We start from the raw sequence: 19916 nt of genomic DNA on the forward strand, positions 1-19916 counted from the left end.
CGACATCCGCACTTGCTGATTCTCCAGTGACTCAAACCCTATGAAGGTTGAATCTTTTTTAACCATCCTGTACTTGCTATAAATGTCTAAGTGTAATCTTTTCCGGCGTTCAGCGTCTGAAAGAGACTTCTAGCCTTCGACTACACTGTAAGAAGGCTTAAGGGTGTTTGCTTCTGTATCTGATCTTCCATCCAAAGAAACAATAATTTTTCCATTTCATGGATGGGCCCTGTACGTTGTTTCGTTATCACTGTTGCTCACATGGATGCTGAACCTTTAACAACTTCACGAATCCTTTCTTTCCATAAGAATGAGAACTTAAACTCACATGCGATCACGTCCACCTTCTTTCCTTCTTCATGCTACTTGATCACTTTCAATTTTGTGTCTAAATCAATGGCCTTTCTTGACAGGTCTAGGAGTAGACAAAGGCACTTTCCTCTTGGTTAACATGTTTAACGGTTTTTAAAAAATGCTAATTGTAACACAAATTATAACTGCACCAAAAATATTGAACGTAATATGTATGCAAACAGAGATTGAGACACATGAATCGCGCAAAACGCACGTTTTCTGGGCAGTTCACTGATGCTACGCACACCACCATTCCCATTAGGCTGCAGGGACCACATGGATAGGGAGTGTGAGTGTAGTAGAAAAATCTGTTACAGTAGTTCATACTGAAACGCGATGCGAGATGCAGTCATAAGTCGATCAGTCGTAAAGCATGTAGGTTGTAAGTCAACAACTATCTGTATTGTAGATCTGGAAAAGGTGGCAGTAAAGAGAGGCTATTCAAAACTACAGTTGAATGCTGTCAATGAGGCATTATATCAAGCAACTTAGTTTGAGTTGTAAGTTAGCAGTTAGAATTGAAGGAAGTACAGGAAGATGGTTTAATGTTAAATCTGGAGTCAGACAAGAATGTACATTATCCCCTATGTTATTCATTATCTATATTGATGGAAAATGGTATTAAACCTGATATCAAAGTTGGAGATGTTAATGTCAGCTCTTTGCTTTATGCAGATGATGTTATACTTCTAAATAAATCTGCTAGAAGTCTTCAAGATTCCCTGATTATAAATTGAATAACTGTTGTAATAGATATGGTATGATGGTTAGCAATAACAAGACAAAGACAATGGAAATAGGCAGAAGCATTGAAAATATGAACTGCGTATTGAGAACAAGTAAAACATTTCAGCTACTTAGGCACGAATTTTAGTGAAGATGGTAAATTAAATATGGTAATAGACAACAGAATCAACAAAACTGGTATGGTAGGAAGTCAATTGAATAAATTCATATGGAATAAGAGAGAAATTAGTCAGAACACTAAATTAGCTGTATACAAGACAGTGTTCAAACCGGTTTTAACTTATGGATCTGAGGATATTAGGAATGAATTCGACATTGTCAGCATCCAGGAATGTGTTAGCAGAGCTAATCTCAGGTGGTATGGTCACTTAAACAGAATAGGCGAGGAAAGATTAACAAAACAAGTGTTCTCTGCCAGGTTGGCAGAAAAACGACCCAGAGGAAGACCAACATATAGGTGGATTGATACGGTACAAAGTGCCTTAGACGATAGAAATATAAGATCTGATAATGTTGGAGTCTTGACAAGTAACAGACTAATTTGGAAGAAAATTGTAGATAGGAAGTTAGTAATGATGTAATTTTTTCATATATTACTATCATATCCTGTACATCCCCTAAGGGTACATGTCAGGAATATGATGATGATGATAGTTTTGTCAAGAGATTCAACTTTTCCTTCAAAAACATGTGAAAGAAATGTTCATCTTCATTTTTATATTCTGAATGGTTCATCTGTACAAACTCTCTGCACAATTTGGCTGGCGCTAACAAACTAGTTTATAAGCTCTTATTGCATAATATACATACCGCATCAGGGCCTCGAGATTTCCCGTGGGCCGGAATCGAAGTAATAAATAACTCGAGTTGTATTTATGTTTTTTATGGCTTAGTGATGTTTTAATATTGACAATCAAATTGACTGACTGCTATTAAGAATTAGGAGTTGCTTGAATTAGAGTTAATTTAAGAGATATTTTCGTGCTTATCTGAATGTTTCTTTTGCATGTGAGGGAAAGAAAGACAATTCTTTTACACGATCCTTAATGGCGCAATCGGAAAAAAAAATAATAAATTTTTAAGGATCAATGCAAGAGAAATACAACAAGGTAGTTTAGGGAATTGGTTCCAGCCAGAAACAATTCCTGAGTCTACACTTCGAGCACATGAAATAGCTTATGGCCTTGAGAGAAAGGGGGGGGGGGTAAAACTATGGACAAAATGGATTAAAAATAATCACAAGCTTTTTGCATGAAGAACTAGCTCAAGCAACGACAATAAATTCGGTATTACAACTGATAAGAAAAAGTCATTACAAAGGCGCAGTCCAACGTTAAATAATAATAAATAACAAAATAATATCAATAATATTAAAATTAAAAGATAGATATTATTACAATTTGATAGCAGATAATAGATCCAGAGGAAAACCAAGATAACTCCCAAATCACTTCCTACTCTTTAGAAATCTTGAATCTCTCCTACTTTAAAGTAACATTTCTATATTATTTCAGGTGCCATACTTAATATTGTTTTAAATTTCTTGATTCTTTTTTTAGAAGATAGAACTCCTCACTATTGACTCTTGAATAATGAAATACTCTTCCCCATTGTTAGTCTTTGAAAGGAATTTTTTATCAGCATTTTCCAAGAATTGCAGTAAATCTCAGTAACTCAATCCATTTCTCAGCTTCCAACCCACATAATGTGTGTGCCATTGCTCAACATTAAATTCTAAGTTATTTTTATGTGTTATATTCATACATACATACATATTTAGGTTTGCAGTATTTTGAAAATTTGTTCATTCTTGGTTTAGTTCAGGCCTTCATGCTGTGTGAAAAGGTAAGAGTTCAAAACCTTGTTTATAGGCAGAAATTTTTCTCGAGTTCAAAATTAGACAGTCGAATTTTTCAGTAAGGAAAACATGAGAAAAAGTTGGTTTAGATGCTTACTAATTTAAAACCATTCCATGTTGAATGATGTTCAAAATTATTAATATTTTTATATTCTGTAATAGTTTTAATTTATAGAATTTCATTGATTTTATAGGAAATGCAAAAGACCCTTGAAGCCTAAAATAACTGTTCAAATTATTGCTGAAAGTAAAGATACAAAACCCAAACCAGTTCCCATATTAGCAGTGCAAGTCTGCATTGATGATCTCCCAACTGTTCTTATAGTTCATGGAAACTTTATCAGGCCAAAATTTGAGAAAATAGTAAGCGACTTACCTATTATTCCTAGAAGAATCTTTATGCATACTGTCTTTTGTGTCAATTTTTCTCACAAATTACTTTTATTATCCCTGCTCTCAAAAAAATCACTGTTAATCATCGTATACTGCACTTCAGAAGCACTTACTATTGTATTATTGGTAGTATTTCTGTACTGTCTAATGCCAAATAGTTAGTGCCTGTTAAGTGTAGTTAGTGGTGATGGTGACCTTTGGTCAGAAAGCTTTGGGTTTCGTTTCTGTTGTAGAATGAATTGAAATGTATGTGTGGATTTTTCAACTGCTGTCTACCCATATTTGAGAGAACTGTAGCTGGCAGAATGCCAAGGAGAGTCAATTCACACAAAATCACATGCTTTCTTGTCAGTCACTGTTCTAGTTGATTTTTGTTGTCACATTTTTGCATAGTTTTTTTTTTTTTTAATATATTTATTTGTATGATGGATCCAGTACCATCAACAAGCTCTGGTATTAAACCTTTCAGTAGTGCTTGCAAAAGAATATTGGATAATGTGCTGACATTCTGTGAAAAACAATTGTTAGAAGGCAGTCTCTTTATTCCAATTCTCTGTCCACAAAACATGCAAATGAAATTGCAGCCACATCAGAGTCAACTGTTAAAAGAATTTGTGAAGAATCAAAATGAAGATAAGACAAAATTTAAATCGCCTAAAAACTGCCAGAGGATGAAACCATTGAAAATGTAGCTTTGAATGATTTTGATGTAGACGTTATAAGAACTATTCATGAATTTATATGGGCGAGAAAAAAGTGCCAACTATTCCTAAATTGTGCTGAAAGAAAAAAATTAATTTTCCTTCGAAAAGAGAAACTTTAAGAAAAATACTTCATGAAATTAGATTTTGTTTCAAAAATTCACAGAATAAAAGAAAACTTATCATGGAGCGAAGTGACATAGTTTTATCTGGAATGCAGCATTTGAGAGCAATACAAAGTTTCAAGAAGGGGAAAAGACCAATTGTGTGTCTAGATGAAAATTAAATTGACAGTAATTTAACTTTTGGAAAATGTTGACAATTTTAAGAAGCATGTAGAGTGTTACAAATTATAAATGCCTCGTGGTGCATAATAATTTTGTATGCAGGTGAAGAAACGGGTTTTTCACTGAATTCAAATTTACTTTACAAGGCCAATTCAACAACTGAAGATTACCATGGGCATATGAATTCTTCAATCTTCGCAAAGTAGGCAGAGGAAAAGCTGATTCCAAACCCTCCTAAAAATGCAGTTCCTATAATTGATAATGCTCCATATCACCCCATCTAATTAAGCAAAGTTCCATATTCTTCTGATAGGAAGCATTATGAATTGCTCAACTTGGCCAAAACTAAATTATTTAAATTCAACGTGATGTTCAAAGAGCATGGATTCCTAGCTTTGAGTCAACATAATATCATTAATACCACAATATCACTGTGATATTAATGCTATTGAGTATGTTTGGGAAGAAATGAAGAGAATTTTATTTGTCATTACAATGTAACTCAGGGTATTAGTATGTTGAACCTATTTTAAGTTTTTAGAACAGGCAATTAAAAGTATTGCAGTTCAAAACTGGGAAAAATATGTATTGGGTCAGAGATGGAATTATCGAAGAATTAAGCCAATCTGGTGATTTATGTAACTGAAAGTGATGGTGGTTTAGAAACGGATTAATTAATATCTTTTTTATACAAAACTTTCTTTAAATAAATTTTGCTTACAATATGTTTTATTTTATGCCTTTTTCAAATTTTCCAACAGTTATACAGGCAAAACTGTTACCACTTTAAAAAACTATAACATTCATAAATTTCTGATGTGTGTTAATAAACAAACTCCTCACACGAGACAGATTGATCACCCTATTATTGGAATGGATTCGCCTTCTTCTACCATGCAGAGAAGTGTCTAGGGTTCTCTCCTGTGGTCGAACAGTAATGATAAGCTAATCAGTCCTCATATGTAAGTGGCAGGGTTTTCTTTTTGAGTTCACTGACAATTGTGGCTTTCTCCACACGTATTGGTGTGCTGTAGGTTTAGCAACCTCTTGTGCAAGAGTTAACACACGTGTGTGTGTGTGTGTGTGTGTGTGTGTGTGTGTGTGCACATGTATATGTAGAGTGACTCCACACTTTTGTAACTTTAAAAACATATATGTTGCACCCTAAAATTAATGAAAATGTCCAGTTAACAGGAATCTGAAAGCCTCACATTTCCTAGATAGTCAGTGGTTCCAGTGGAATGAACAGTTCCCTCTTGTGTACCTTGCACAGATGAGGCAAAGTTCACTTGATATAGTACTTTCTATTTTGGCAATAATCACACGTGGACCAGTCGAAATCAATTGGCCCACATGTGATTATTGTGATGAAATCTATTGCAATGTTTCCAGCATATGAGCAGGTATCTTTGGAGACAGATTAATAAAGCTGTGTGTTTTGCAAAACCTGTTAGAAAACATCTTTCATAGTGTGCTCGATGATGTTCCCTTGACATGAAAGAGAAATGTAGAGCATGCATAATGGAACTACTACTACATACTGCATATTGCCTGAGGATATCATGATCAAAGGTTTCCTGAAATAGAAGTGGACCAATTAAATAGGCTCCTGTCACTCAACCTAAATCCTATGGATTTTTAATTGTGGGTGGTCTGGTCTATTTGTGATCAGTGGTATACTCTATTCCAGTGAGGAATGTTTGTGAACTGCAGGAACACGTTAAACATGCCCTGTCTCCTAACACCACCCGATAACTTTAGAGAACTTGAGGCTCTCATTGGTGAGATATTTGAATGGCTGCATAGCTGGCAGTATAGGTCATTTTGAAGGTACCACCCATTCACCTATTTCTTTTGCCATTTACTACATGATTTATACTTGTTTCTTGGCATTTTATCTTCTGATTGTATTGCATTCATGCGGCCACTACAAAGGGCTATGTCTCTGAAATACGAGGTTTCAGTATTTACAGACTCGTGTTTACTGGGATCTTAGCTTTGAGGTAGAGTTGAAATTTATGAATTTCTATCTTATCACAGTCTAACATGCTTTTCCAAACAAAAGAATGAGATAAATACAGTAAATTGCCTCTAAGTGAAAATTAAGTATTATGTATATGTAAATCAAGTGTGTTCTGTTATGAAAAGATTAAATAAGTATGTATTTTGTGCCATTCACGAATGTGGTTAATTTAATATTGAAAGTGTAAAACATTAGCAGAGCATTATAAAACATGTATAAAAGAGTTATGGAGTGTAAGCACAAATTCAACAGTTGGGGGGGAGTCAAGTCCAAAGGTTACGCGGAGCAGCGGCTCGTACGTCAGCATATGTGCAATAAGCAGGGCAGAGAATGGAAGCCGTGACGTAATAGCAAGTGTGAGTCGGCTGGACATCAAAAGGGGCAAGAATCACCGAGAAGGAAAGAGAAAATGTAAGGGTCATGCGACCCTGTAACGAGGCTTTTTTCCCTGGATTTCCTGTGTGTTCGTCCCTCGTGGTGGCGGAGGGTGACGGTGCCTCGTTGTCGGACGGCTCCCGATAGGCAGCTACGGTCTTGGCGGCCGTATTTGCCACGAAAAGAAGCTAGTCTGGCTGTCCACAGAAGGCCAGTTTCCTGTGAATCTATGAAGCACTAAAGAGCCGAAAAGGGAAGATAAGTAGACTTTGTTTGTGTTTAACAGAATATGTGCCATGTTAATATGTTATGGAAAAGGAACATTAATGTTATAGGATAAGATTGTATTGCTATCAGTTTAGAGGGATATTGAATTTAATCTTACTATCTGTCGTTGTGTTTAAGTTCGCTTTTATATTGAATGAGATTAAGGAAATGTTAGAGTAAAGAATTGGTAAAATATAAAGAGATTGTGAAAGATATGAATGTTATCTTGTGTAGTCTGACAAAGCTATGGAGTTTTAGATTGATTGTGATAATAGTACATGACTAATGCATTAGCGAAGGTTAATATAATTCTTACTTTAGGAAGCTACTGTATAATATTTTATAAGTGTAATAGTAGTGTTTGAATTTTATATGCCTTGTCTGAAACTCCCTTAAGATGGGATTCAATTTAGTGTTATGTGTATCAACTTTTGAGTATAATAAACCTTGCTGTTGATTCTAACAAAGACTTTCTGTGATTTCTGGAATCCGATGCACCGCTTATAAAATATTAATGCGAACCTATGCGGGATATTTGAAAAGGGTATATTTTGGCCACGTCTGCAGAGTTGATAGGTATCATTAAGTACTGTCCAGAGATTACCTCTTGATTGTTAATGTTTAATAATCTAATAGCGCTAAGTGGCACAGCGAAACAAATAAATTTCTTGGCGTTTTACGAGAGGTAAATCTTAGACACTCTGATACTCTGGTACTGCCTCTATCTCGAGGAGATTCCATTGTCCCTCAGAGGTACCACGTGCTACTCGATAGCGTATTACGCAGATAAAGCAACAAAGGTTTAAAATAAGTGTGAATAAGAAGAAGCGATACAACCTAAATGGTGCAGGCGGTATGATAGTTATAATAAGGAAGAAAAAATTACAACATAAATGGAGCAGCCGATGAGGTTAATATAGAAAAAGGTTTAGGTTAGAAAAGATTGAATAAAATACAACCATTGTACAATAAAAAACGAAGAAATGGAGACAACAGTGTAGAATATGCCTTTAACGTTTATGAAAGGGATGTGTGGAATCACACTATGTATATATATTAAGTAGCAGTAAAAATACTCTTCTGCTATAGGTCACTGTGACATATAGGATACTTTTTAATATTTAAGAAATATGATAATGTAAAGAAACATGAAAGGAAGACACGAATAAAAATATTTAATGGATGTTGCTTACTAATTATTTATTTCTTATAAAAGATTAAACTCAGTAACATGGTCATCATTAGTATAATGATGGGTTACAAGAAGTCAAAATAAATATACTGTAGCATTTTTAAGTGTAAACATAAATACTGTATTACTGCATGATTTGTATGACATTACAGATAGTGAATTAGTTCTTGCATACTATTAGAGTTCAGAAAGTATAGAATTAAGTTTATTAAAAAAAAAAAAGTATTAGACTGTTTATTTTGACTTTTTTTTGAATGCTGAAAAAGCATTTAGATAATTTCATTCTTCAAAAAATCCTATATGCAGGAAAATTTGGCATTTTATGTTTGGAATTTTAAATATACTGTTTAATATACTGATTATTATTACATCACGCTATAGCGGAAACCTGTGTAACAAACTGCTGAAAAGTCCTGCCTATAGGTAGAATGCTGAAAGAAATTCACCATGCCAAAATATCACATATAATCATTTCTGTAGTTCCTATGAGTTTTTTGTAATGAAAGTTACTATATGTTTTGCTTTCTTAATTTTACATAAGTAATAAAAAGAAACATAATTAGTCTTTCTCCTCCAGTTACTTCAGGAATGTAGTTCAGAAACGTGGCTTATTAGAAGTGATCCTTTAAAGTCTTCAGTTCAATTAGAGGCTAGTAAATCAAATGTAAGTTTTGAAAATGCTTGCTATCATCATTTAAATTGATTTTACTATTTAATATCTGAAAAATTTATTAGAAAATGTATTTTGAGAAAGAATTGTTTGAAGTAGTGTTATGCCAGTAAAAAATGACCTACGTACTATTTTAGTCTAGAAAGAGTAAGATTTATTTCAGAAGAAAAAGTGTAAAATTATTGCAGAATGTTGAATAATTGGGAAATAATGTATTTATTCCATCAGCATCATAAACAACTGCCTCTGGTGCTAATGTATGAAGGGCAACAAATGCATTTCTTTTGTTAACCTATGATTTTAAAATGTTTGATACTTTTATTGATAATATGCATTTCAGAACAATATTATTGTAGGGAATAGTATATTCTGGGGAATTAGAAAGCATTGACCTGGTAAATAGTGCTCACCAGCAATATAAATTTGATCCTGAATGTATGAACGATATAGCATATTGTTCATACATTCAATCAAAATATTGATATTTTGATTGAATTTTTAGTAAAGTTTGGTTGTTTTAGACTACTAACCCTTGCAACAACTCAAAAAGGGAGCTATAGACATCCTACTTGATGTCCAATATAGAATTTATGATTTGTTGCATCTAACTAGGTTAAATCTTCAGTCCAAAACTTCAGCATAGCTTTGAAGTCCAGCAATCAAAACTTCTGACTACAGACACACACACACACACATGCAGGATATATCCATCAGGTTAAAGGAAACTATTTAGGAGTGAACCAATGTGAGCACAGTTTGTAAAAGTAGCATGCACGTGCACATGCGTGTGCACACACATACACACAGGAAAGTCCAAGCCCTCTACATCCTAGTTATCACTTTTAGCATGACTGTTCTATGCTAGAAGTGATAACTTCTAGATTAACATACTGGTTAATCTAATGATAATGTTAAGTATTACCATTAGGTTTCAAGGTCAGCTTTCAGATAACATAATTGCCACAATTCTTATCCTGTGAGATGTTTATGGGAAGGGTCTGAGAGGTGGTATGGTATGTGTGTGTTTGGGGGGGGGGGTTACTGCCAAGGCCATGGTACATTATTATAGATAGATTATATTCGTGTCTTAATCCTATACTGAAGTGTAAGCAAACAATGCTTGCGTGAAATATCCTTCACATGTAGGCTTCTTGTATATAAAGGCCATTAACTTTGCATCAATTGCTTTAGTAATTCATAATGCATAGCACACATTCCTTTTGAATGCACATATTGTTATAATGCAGAGTGTGCCATTTTTAATAATACAGTCTGCATTTATATTACCCTGCTTTTGTCTTTAATTTTTTTATTTAATATTCATGAATGGTCGGCTGCTGCTATTCATCTATTTCTACTATATCTTATCACGCACTATAGCTTAACAAATTTATTTGTTTTATGACTGCGCCAGTTAGACTGTATATTGAGTGTGAGAGTATAAGGTCTTAAATCAAAGACAAAGCAGATATCATTTATATTCCCCGCTTATATTATTCATACTGTAAACTAATTGTGACTTAACTTCTGTGTTATGCAGGTTCGAATTTTTTATGATAGTGCATTGACAGAATCAGTCCAGTGGGTTGTTTACAACCCACTGAACTGATTGTTTACAAACAATTTAATTAAGTCAAACAGAAATATGTACAGAATGAGTACATTCACATATGTACACAATGTTATTACAAAATTTTTCTTTTTGCTATTCTCAATCCTTTCTAATCTAACCTTAGTTCTAAGCAAATTCACAATCTAGCATAACATTAACTGAATATAAGACATACCTTAATAATTAAACCTAATTCACCATTAATATACATTATCTCATAAACATAGATGCTTGACATACATTCTTGTTCAGTATTACAATTACTTACAAATGTTCAGCAGACAATCTTTCTCATTAACCTTTTGTTCATATGTAATTCTTCCTCTTATCTGTCTTTCCGCTTGCTGACTCCTTTTTCCTCTAAAATTCTTCCTTGTTAAGGTTGTTGACTGTGCTTTGGCTTATAGGACCCTTCACATGGCGGTGATGTACAGCTCCTTCCTTTTGAGAAGATTGACACAGTAGTGTCAATGTGGCGGCAATCCCAAGTAGAAGACTTAGACCTTATGACACTTCTCTTTCAATTTCAAACAACGAACTTGGCATGATGGGGACTTTGGTAAGAGAAAGCTAGAAAACCCTCAAACAAAATTCCTTCCTGATGAATTGCTTTATATAGGCCCTGACCTCTGTTGTGTGCATGCACGCGCCTCTCTAAATTGGTTACGTATTTACCCTCGGACATACTGACGTCATTCTTCGCACCTCTTTGGAAATTTTCATCTATAGCGATTCTCAGAATTCTTTACTAATCTTACCATTAGACTTACTGATTTAATATTACTTAATAGCCTTACACGATGACCATGTAAAAACAAACATAAGTTACAAAGTCACATATCATGAGAGATTTTACAATATTGTTATACATTATATGCACATCTGGATGGGAGTGGGCTTTGTTAGCTTAGCTTCCAAAAGAATCCATTTCTACATGTTTCATATCTCTCCCAAATTTGGTTTTAAATAAATGCAAACTTTCTCAAAATTTCCCATTTCACTTCACAAAATATAGTCTTAGCCAACCTTTATCTTCAAATTTTTTTTTTTTTTTTTTTTTTTTTTTTTTTTTTTTTTTTGAGTAAAAATCTCTTAGATTCATTCATTGTGTATTGCTATCTGCTGATATTACCATTTGGATTTTTTTTTTAAATTGCTGTTTTTTTCAAATATAAGCTTTCTTCAGTCTACTGTATGAAGAAGGTGGAGATGCTGAGGTACTGTGTTTGCTACCACCAGTAATCTCACACACACAAATCGTTGAATATGGCTATTAGATCACTAGCCAGTCCTAACTATTTATCTTATCCTATTACATTGATCTTCACATTATTTTTAGTCTCTTCGCCTAACTGATTTAATATCTCATGTTTTTGCTTGTGGATGAGTAATACGTAATTATAATTCATATATTCTCATGTGCTACAGGCTCAGTGGCCTGTCACAGCTAAGTTACTTGGCTTCTGAGTAACTTAATTATGCTCCAATAGGGTAGTTAATCTTATCTGCATAGTGTTATGGATGTCCATAAATCCTCTACTATATTTAGATGAGGTTGATACAGAACCACACATCGTGATGGGAAAATTATGGAAAGTCCTCAAGTCAGTAAAGAATAATAAAAGTCCTTGAGAAATAAAATCAGGAGGTTCACAGTATCATAAGGTCATATTGGATATGTTCAATGATTTGTTACAACAGGAAAAATTTCAGTGCAGTGGCCCAAATTCTTGATTATCTTCTTTGAGTGCCATCTCCTATCGGAGGTCGGCGACCGCCTTGGCAAATTTTGAGCGATTCTCAGCCACTCTGAGCAGTCTCTCGGAGTTCTTGCCAGTCCATTGTCTGATGTCTGCCAGTCAATATTTTCTTCATTTTCTTTGTCCTCTTCTTCTATTTATCTTCCCTTTTATAATCAATTGAAGTATCTTATATTTTTCATTACGAAGTAGGTGACCAAGATATGCAGTTTTCCTTCTTTTTTTATGGTATCTAAAAGTTCACATGATTTCCCCATTTGTTCCAGTACTTTCTGATTGGACGCTTTTGTTGTCCATGGGATTTTTATCTTATTATATAAAAAAAAAAAGCAGCAGAGATTATGTCAATAACTATAGGCCAATCAGTTTTCCTATCATGACTGTACAAAATGTTTATATCCATTATATTAAATAGGATCACAAGATTTTTGGATGATGCACAGCCACATGAACAAGCAGCATTCAGAGCAAGAATAAGATTCTTTACAATAGATCATATCCATACTATTAATGAAGTAATAAAAAAAAACGAATATAATCTTCCTGCATATTTAATGTTCATAGATTTTGAAAAAGCATTTGATTCTCTGTATCATTTAGAAATAATAAACAGCTTGTGAAACAACAAGCCATCCCAACAAAGTATAGTGATTATTAAAAACTTTAAAAAATGTTTTCCAAAGGTGGAGATGGATGGCTACCCATGGAAAAACAAGATCTGTAGATCTTGTCTCCACCCTTTTGCAAACTATTTTTTGAACCATCTAGAATAGTGTTTCTCAAAGTGTGGTACCCCCCTGGGGGTATGCAAAAGGTCGTTAGGGGGGTACGTGGCAATTTTCGGCTATGCATAATTAAAGGAGTCATTATATTTTTCAACAAACAGTGCAATTAGAGACAACCAGGATAAAACGGCACTAACTAATGAATCGCAGTTTGTGAAATGGACAATTGACCAGTGGAAAACAGTACTCTGGAGCGATGAATCAAGGTTCACTTGTTTCCAGGCTAATGTCAGGCTGTGGTGGCAGCCTGGTGAATGCTTGTTACTACAGTGTGTTGTACCCACAGTAAAGTTTGGTGGTGGAGGAGTAATGGTGTGTGTGTGTGGGGGGGGTGCATTCAGGTGGTTAGGAGTGAGAGCACTGGTTGTTGTCTGTAGTTCCATGAAGGCAGCTCGGTACCTTGATAATTAGGTACTCTCCACACTGCAGAGTTTTTATGGAAGGGACCTGTGTTACTATTCAAGAAGACAATGCCCCATGCCACAAAGCTGCAGCTGTTATGGAACAATGTTAAGAGATGGGTGTTAAACGACTGTCCTAGCCTGCGCAAAGGCAAAGTCCTGATTCCCAACCCCATCGAACAGCTGTGGGATGAATTGGAGCAGTGATTGAAGTCCAGAGCAGCACGTCCTTGATCTGTCGCTGAACTCACTGCTGCTTTGATGGAGGAATGGAGACAAATTCCACGTGATGTCTGCCACACATCAGTGGAAAGCCTCCCTCAAAGGGTTCAGAAGGTGATTAAAGCCAAAGGTGGACATACCTGATATTAGGGTTCGCCTGCTGGTATCAATTGTAAATTGTTAGTGTCCAGACAATTATTGATAGATAGTGTATAGTGCAAACGACACGTTATACAAAATACAGAGCAATACATACTGTATGTTTAAGTTGTGGTTCAGTAATTGGTGGAAAAATCAGGTGGAACATGCTGCAAACTTAGTATGATGAAATGTGATTTGCAAAAATACTTCTAATTTCTTTATCAGTTAAAATTTTTGTGACAAATGAAGTGATACACAAACTAGGAATCATAATTTTCATTTTAAAAAAAAGTGCCTGAAATTGAACCTTTGGGGAAAGAACAGAATATTGCCATAAAGCAGCTCAATTATGATTTCTTTACTAAATGCCTTATCTAATAATATGCTAATTGTTCTTCCAGTTTTCATATTATATCATCATCATCATCAAATTCCTGCCATGTACAGGATATGATACATAAAATTGTTCCTTAATTGAATCATATGTTGCTCTTCTGAGGTAAAGTAGTTCTGATAGTGTAGTATGTCTTCTATATTATGTGTAATGTTGTAAATAGTAATAAGGTTCTACACTGGAATATCAGCTATGAAACTAGAAATGTGATGTGAAAAGATTGGAGAATTTAATTTTTTCAAGGAAATTATGAGGACCTTAGAAACAATGTAAAATGAATAATAAGTGATATGATGAATTTGATAGAAGCAAGTAAACGTAGCCAGTGGGGAGATTCACTTATGATAATCATGAACATATTTGTAACACTGAGATCCATTAGACTTGGTAAAGCAGAATATGAGCAAGTTTTGTCTAGGAGTGAAGAAATGAAGAATGTTTGCATTTTAGAACTTATAAATCATCTCAATCCTCCTTTAGAACAGAATTTTCAATCATTGCACCACGACATGAGACAGACTTGGCAATTAGGCCTAGTTAGCATTGGACTGGGGGGGGGGGTATTGTTAGATAAGATTTTTTTTTTTTTTTTTGGAATTTTTTGAATTGTTAAAAAAACTGAAATGGACTCGTTTCTTAGAATTCTTACATGCTGAATGTTAAGCACATTGTCCATTTTGATTGTTTTCTTTCAGTCAAACTGAGACACAAAAATAGCACATAAGTTTTCATAACAAATAGCTCTAAATAAGCCTGAAAGAAATATTAAAGCATTTTCTCTTTGTAAGCTTTAGTACAATATTTTTCTGTCTTTATAGATTAAACAACCAGATAAACCAAGTGATATCACAGTTTTAGCTCCCGGTCTTATGACTCCTACAAGTTCAACAGGAGTTACACCTGCAAAGAGAAAGCGAGAACTTCAGACAAACCAGGTGAGAGTAATCATTTAGCTTCACTTTCTGAATACATGGTAATATATTTTAAATACAGGGAGCATAATATATATCTCTGTGCTGCATTAATAGAGAATGCTTTCCTCATTCTGCTTTAATATTAGATCTGTTAAAGTTTAAAATAAATTATTTACACTATTAACTCAGCCAAGACATGATCAAAGCAAACAAAACTCTTGGGAGGTAAAGGGATGTAAATAGAAAGCAGTGCACATGTAATTTGTTCATGCGTGTGTGTGTAGATCACTTATCAGCTACTTGGCCTTATATCTGTTTAACATACACTGGTGTCCAAAAGCTATAGACAAACTACATTTTTACCTATATGAAAAAATTTTCATGACTGCAGAATGTGGAGATAAATTTATTGCCACCATACTAATAAATTATATTACATTAAGGAATTAATGTAATTGCTTACAGAAATCAATATGGAGAGACTTTTCAGTATAGAATATGTCCACCCCCAAACTGTGATTCAGCTCAAGTTCTCACAACGTTGTACCATGCTTAGCACCAAGTGATTCAGTAGTTCTTGAGGCAAACTGGCCCACTCTTCCTTCAGAGCAAGGACAAGACGTTGTTTTTTTCTGGAGGAGAAATTCTAGCAGCAATGTGTCTCCCCTATTGCATCCCAAACATGTTGGGTTGAGATCTTGGGAGCATGCTGGCCACTTGATTCAATCAATATCCTTGGTCTCTAGAAGTATCTCCAATGTATAAGTTGTGATGCCACATTGCTTGATCAGTTCAGGTTCTTGTGTTATCACTGTTGCTTGACATCTAGTCCCTTTGAGACTTCTCTCTAATCTTGGTTTTATGATTCATAAAGCATCTGACCATACATCTAATTGTGCTCTCATCAACAATGTCTCCATGCACATTTTTCAGACAGGTGTAAATTTCTGCCATTTTGAAATCTTCCACAGTTAGGAATTCACTCACCACTTCCTACTTCATGCATGCATCTATAACAGCCACTAGTTTGAACTGCTTGTGTGCTGTTTCTGTGAGTGATTAGTGCCACTCAATGTGGTGAAACTAGAGAATGTTACTGTTCACTCAGTGACATGTAAAGCTTTCTGCCATTCTGAAATCAAAAGGAGAAAAAATAGGAAGCATTGCAGAAGTATGAAATTGACAGAATACAAGATTTTGAAGCCAATTTTAACTTATATATCAGACTTGCATTAGAAGCAAAACACTTGATCATTAAATAGAGATTACAAATTTGAAGTTCGAGAAAAAGTTATTAGAGTGACTATACAGCTTGAATTACAGAATCATGTTAAAAATGAAGATATTAGTAAAGAATTTGTCATTGTTATCTTTCTAATCTAGTGTAGTATGGTTATTTAAACAGAAAGGAGGATTGGGGATTATAATATCACAATGCCAGGAAAAAATCACCACACAAAGATTAAAATATATAATACCATCTGGCAGTACTGGAGTCCTGAAAAGTACAATTAATTTAGAAGGAAATGGTTGGGACGAAGCTTGTGATAATGTGAACCTAATTGTACAATATTGTCTGTAATATCCTGAACATCCTCCCTTGAGGATGTTCAGGGTATTATGAATCTACAAATGTTTAATGTAAACAAAGAATTAATTTTACTGTGACCATAAATAATTTTTTTAATTTTTTATTTCAAACTTTTCCAGGAGGGTGTGAAACATGAATAACAATAACTGTTAAAAAAATAAATAAATAATCATTTGAGGATTTTTAAATAGTATTTAGCCTTTTCAAGTTATTCTTTTTATTTAGTACTCTGGTAATATATATATATATATATATATATATATATATATATACCTTTTTTTTTTTTTTTTTTTTTTTTTTTGTCATGTTGGGTTTTATTATAGTTGCCTATGGAGGACAGGTTAAATGCTTTAAGTATGATCAAATTTCCAGAAGCTCCACATAATAAAACAATGAAATCAAATAGTTTGGCACATCTCCTGTTACAAGGCTTAAAAAGCAAAGATCCTGTATTATTAAATGTGAGTATCTAAGAATTTTTATAAAATTTTACAATATGAACTAATATTTTTTATCAATTGCAGATCTTAGTTTGTCTCTGAATTTTTATTTCATTTGCCACACAGTGAGTAATTTACCCCCCTCCCCTTCAATTTCACATTGACTGTTTTGCTTCTAGTTATATAACAACATTAACTTTGTACAGCATTTTGCAGAAATCATTGCATTCTCTTTTGTTATTAATTTTATAGGCATTCCTAAAATTAAATCCACCAGTAACATAACTAATAACATCTGGAAGGTGCACTAGTTTTAAATAGGCAGTGGATCACATTAGGGAGGCAGTATCCATTCAGCTATGTATTTTGTGTGTGAGGTGGGGTAATATGAAATCTGTCCCAACACATTGAAGTTCTTTATTACAGATATGCCAAAAAAAAGAGAGAATTAGTTTAACTACAAGACACATGTTAAGATCTCCTAAGGACAGCATCTCCTTCTACAAGTACGCAGGTGTATATAACATCCCATGTTCCTGTGGACTGAATTATATAGGCCAAACATCACGAAGCCTAGAAATCCGAAAAAAAAGCACATATAGGAGATGTCAACAATAACAGAGCAGACACCTCAGGATTAGCCCATCATTACTGACTTCACATTTGAACACAGAGAAAATTTATTTTTAATTATGCCACTCTATGTTCTAATTCGCACAAGCAACATTGTGAAATCAACTATCAGTTAGTACCGTATAGTTATCTACTTTATTCAGGCCGAAATTCTCTTTATTAAATAAAGGTTCCCGCTAAGATTAGAATTATTTTAATAAGCGGTGCAATGAAAGAAATCAGGCAAACACAAGATTCAACTCAAATAAAAATATTTAATGCTTTAACACATAAATTTACATTAAAACAAGGATTTCTATTAGGGATAATACAATTAAGAATGAATAAGTTCTCATTAAGTACATACTGTACAATAGCAAATTACTCAGCTGAGTATATCATATAAATTCCACTCTTCTTATTATCAAGGATTCCAAACACAATTTCACTCTAAACAAAGCTATCGTTTAATGTACTTTAAATATTGATTCAGCTTAACTATTCAGAACAATCACTAAGTATAAGTCGTCAGTCATTCATTTAGAAACTTCCAAGTTTTATCAATTTAATACAATAGTCCTCAGAAAATCCAATTTCAATTTTATATTGCGTTCTTACATAAGAAGCTTCATTATATCACACATTCAAATATGGACTATTAATCAAGAAATACTTCATATATTGCGTTTACAAGGAAATGTTTCACTGTATCACACGTTCAATATTGAAATGTTATTTTCAGCAATATGAACTACATCATGTTCTCCAGAAACAAGCTTCGCTACTTCACACGAGGCATAGAAAAGATATCCTTACCGGTATAAACAGTATAGCTTCCTCATTATTGAGAATCCTAGAAACACTCATTGGTCCTTGAATAGTTTCACTTTGAGAAACACAAATATTATAGAATCTGGGTTTCAGTAACTGATTAGTTAACTCGGAAGAATTTATCTTCTTGCTCGTAAATGCCTGACTTTCAAAATTTCTTACTCATTCTTATTATCCTTTTGTCCTATGCTATCCTTCTGCGAGGCGATAGGAATTTATAAAAGAATAAAAGCTCAAAGAAAGATAAGTCAAAATACAGAGCGGTTCTCAGTCCTTCCTGCTCTGTTCAACCCCAGGTTCTTTCTTTCTTTTTTTTTATTACTGTCTTTTTCATCTCTTACACATCACTACTCTCCTTTCCCGCCAAAATCTGGTTCTAACTGGTTTTTGTTGATATCAAACTGGCTTCTTGCATACTGTACAGTAACTCGCGCTAAAGCACTTGCTGGCTAAAAATAACGTAATTTCTCACAACAACCAATCAAATCTTTTGAAGAATTACTTGGATACATTACATTTTACTGATAGCATAATAAGATTGTATATTTTACAGTTTTTATCTCTGTTTTAGTAATATTAATTTCATAATAATACAAGCGATATTTAATACGCAGTTTTCACAACTGCACTTTGTCTCAAATTAATAAATGAACAAATAAAAATTAATAAACATAATTTGAAAAAAATCACATGAACAGCATACTTATTAATAAGAGATTATTAGTCGGATGAGCAAGTTTGGCTCAGGGAATGGCAGATTATGTTGGACTCTGAATGAATTATTAATAATTTCCAATTCTCTTCATTCAGAATCCAACAAACAGAACAGACACCTCAGGATAATCCATCATTTCTCGATTTCGAATCACTCCATCGATTGGGATAATAGCTCCATGCCATACATTGAAGAAGATTTCAGATGTAGAAACTTTAAAGAAGCTGCAGTGGTACTCCAGAAAGGAGATAATCTCAACAAAAATCAAGGCATGATATTAAAAGACATTCGGAAAAGCTTAATAAATTCACTATGTTTAGCAGAACTCAATTTCACGAAAAACTATAAAACGCGATCTACAAACAATGACTAAGTATTCACGCTCCATGCTCTTAATGTCACGCGTCTTTTCAATTTTAATTAATTTTACTGTCTTTACTGCATTCTTTTTTTAGCATTTAATGTTAGTGAAGTGAAGTCCTGAAGAAGCCAGACAGACCTAAGCTGGCGAAACTTGTAGACGATTGTATACATATATTTATAAATAATCATGGTCAAATAATAAATCCAAAGAAAATGTCTTATACTTAGTATAAAAGGACCAAATATTAACAGTTAAAATATAACCATT

General features: G+C 33.9%; 1 protein-coding gene across 1 annotated transcript in view; it reads left to right on the forward strand.

Annotated features, from left to right (window-relative positions):
• LOC150097737 (WD repeat-containing protein 43-like) overlaps window positions 1-19916 on the forward strand; it is a 200893-nt gene that overhangs the window by 128685 nt on the left and 52292 nt on the right. The window contains exons 8-11 of the mRNA XM_090407367.1: window positions 3154-3322; window positions 8775-8861; window positions 15001-15117; window positions 17011-17148. Of these exons, the coding sequence (XP_090263493.1) occupies window positions 3154-3322; window positions 8775-8861; window positions 15001-15117; window positions 17011-17148 (511 nt within the window). The remainder of the gene's footprint in view (window positions 1-3153; window positions 3323-8774; window positions 8862-15000; window positions 15118-17010; window positions 17149-19916) is intronic.

The sequence above is a fragment of the Typopeltis vanoorti genome, chromosome 17 (assembly GCF_054136105.1).
Source record: "Typopeltis vanoorti isolate ZY-2024b chromosome 17, IOZ_Tvanoo_1.0, whole genome shotgun sequence".
Lineage (NCBI taxonomy): Eukaryota > Metazoa > Arthropoda > Arachnida > Uropygi > Thelyphonidae > Typopeltis > Typopeltis vanoorti.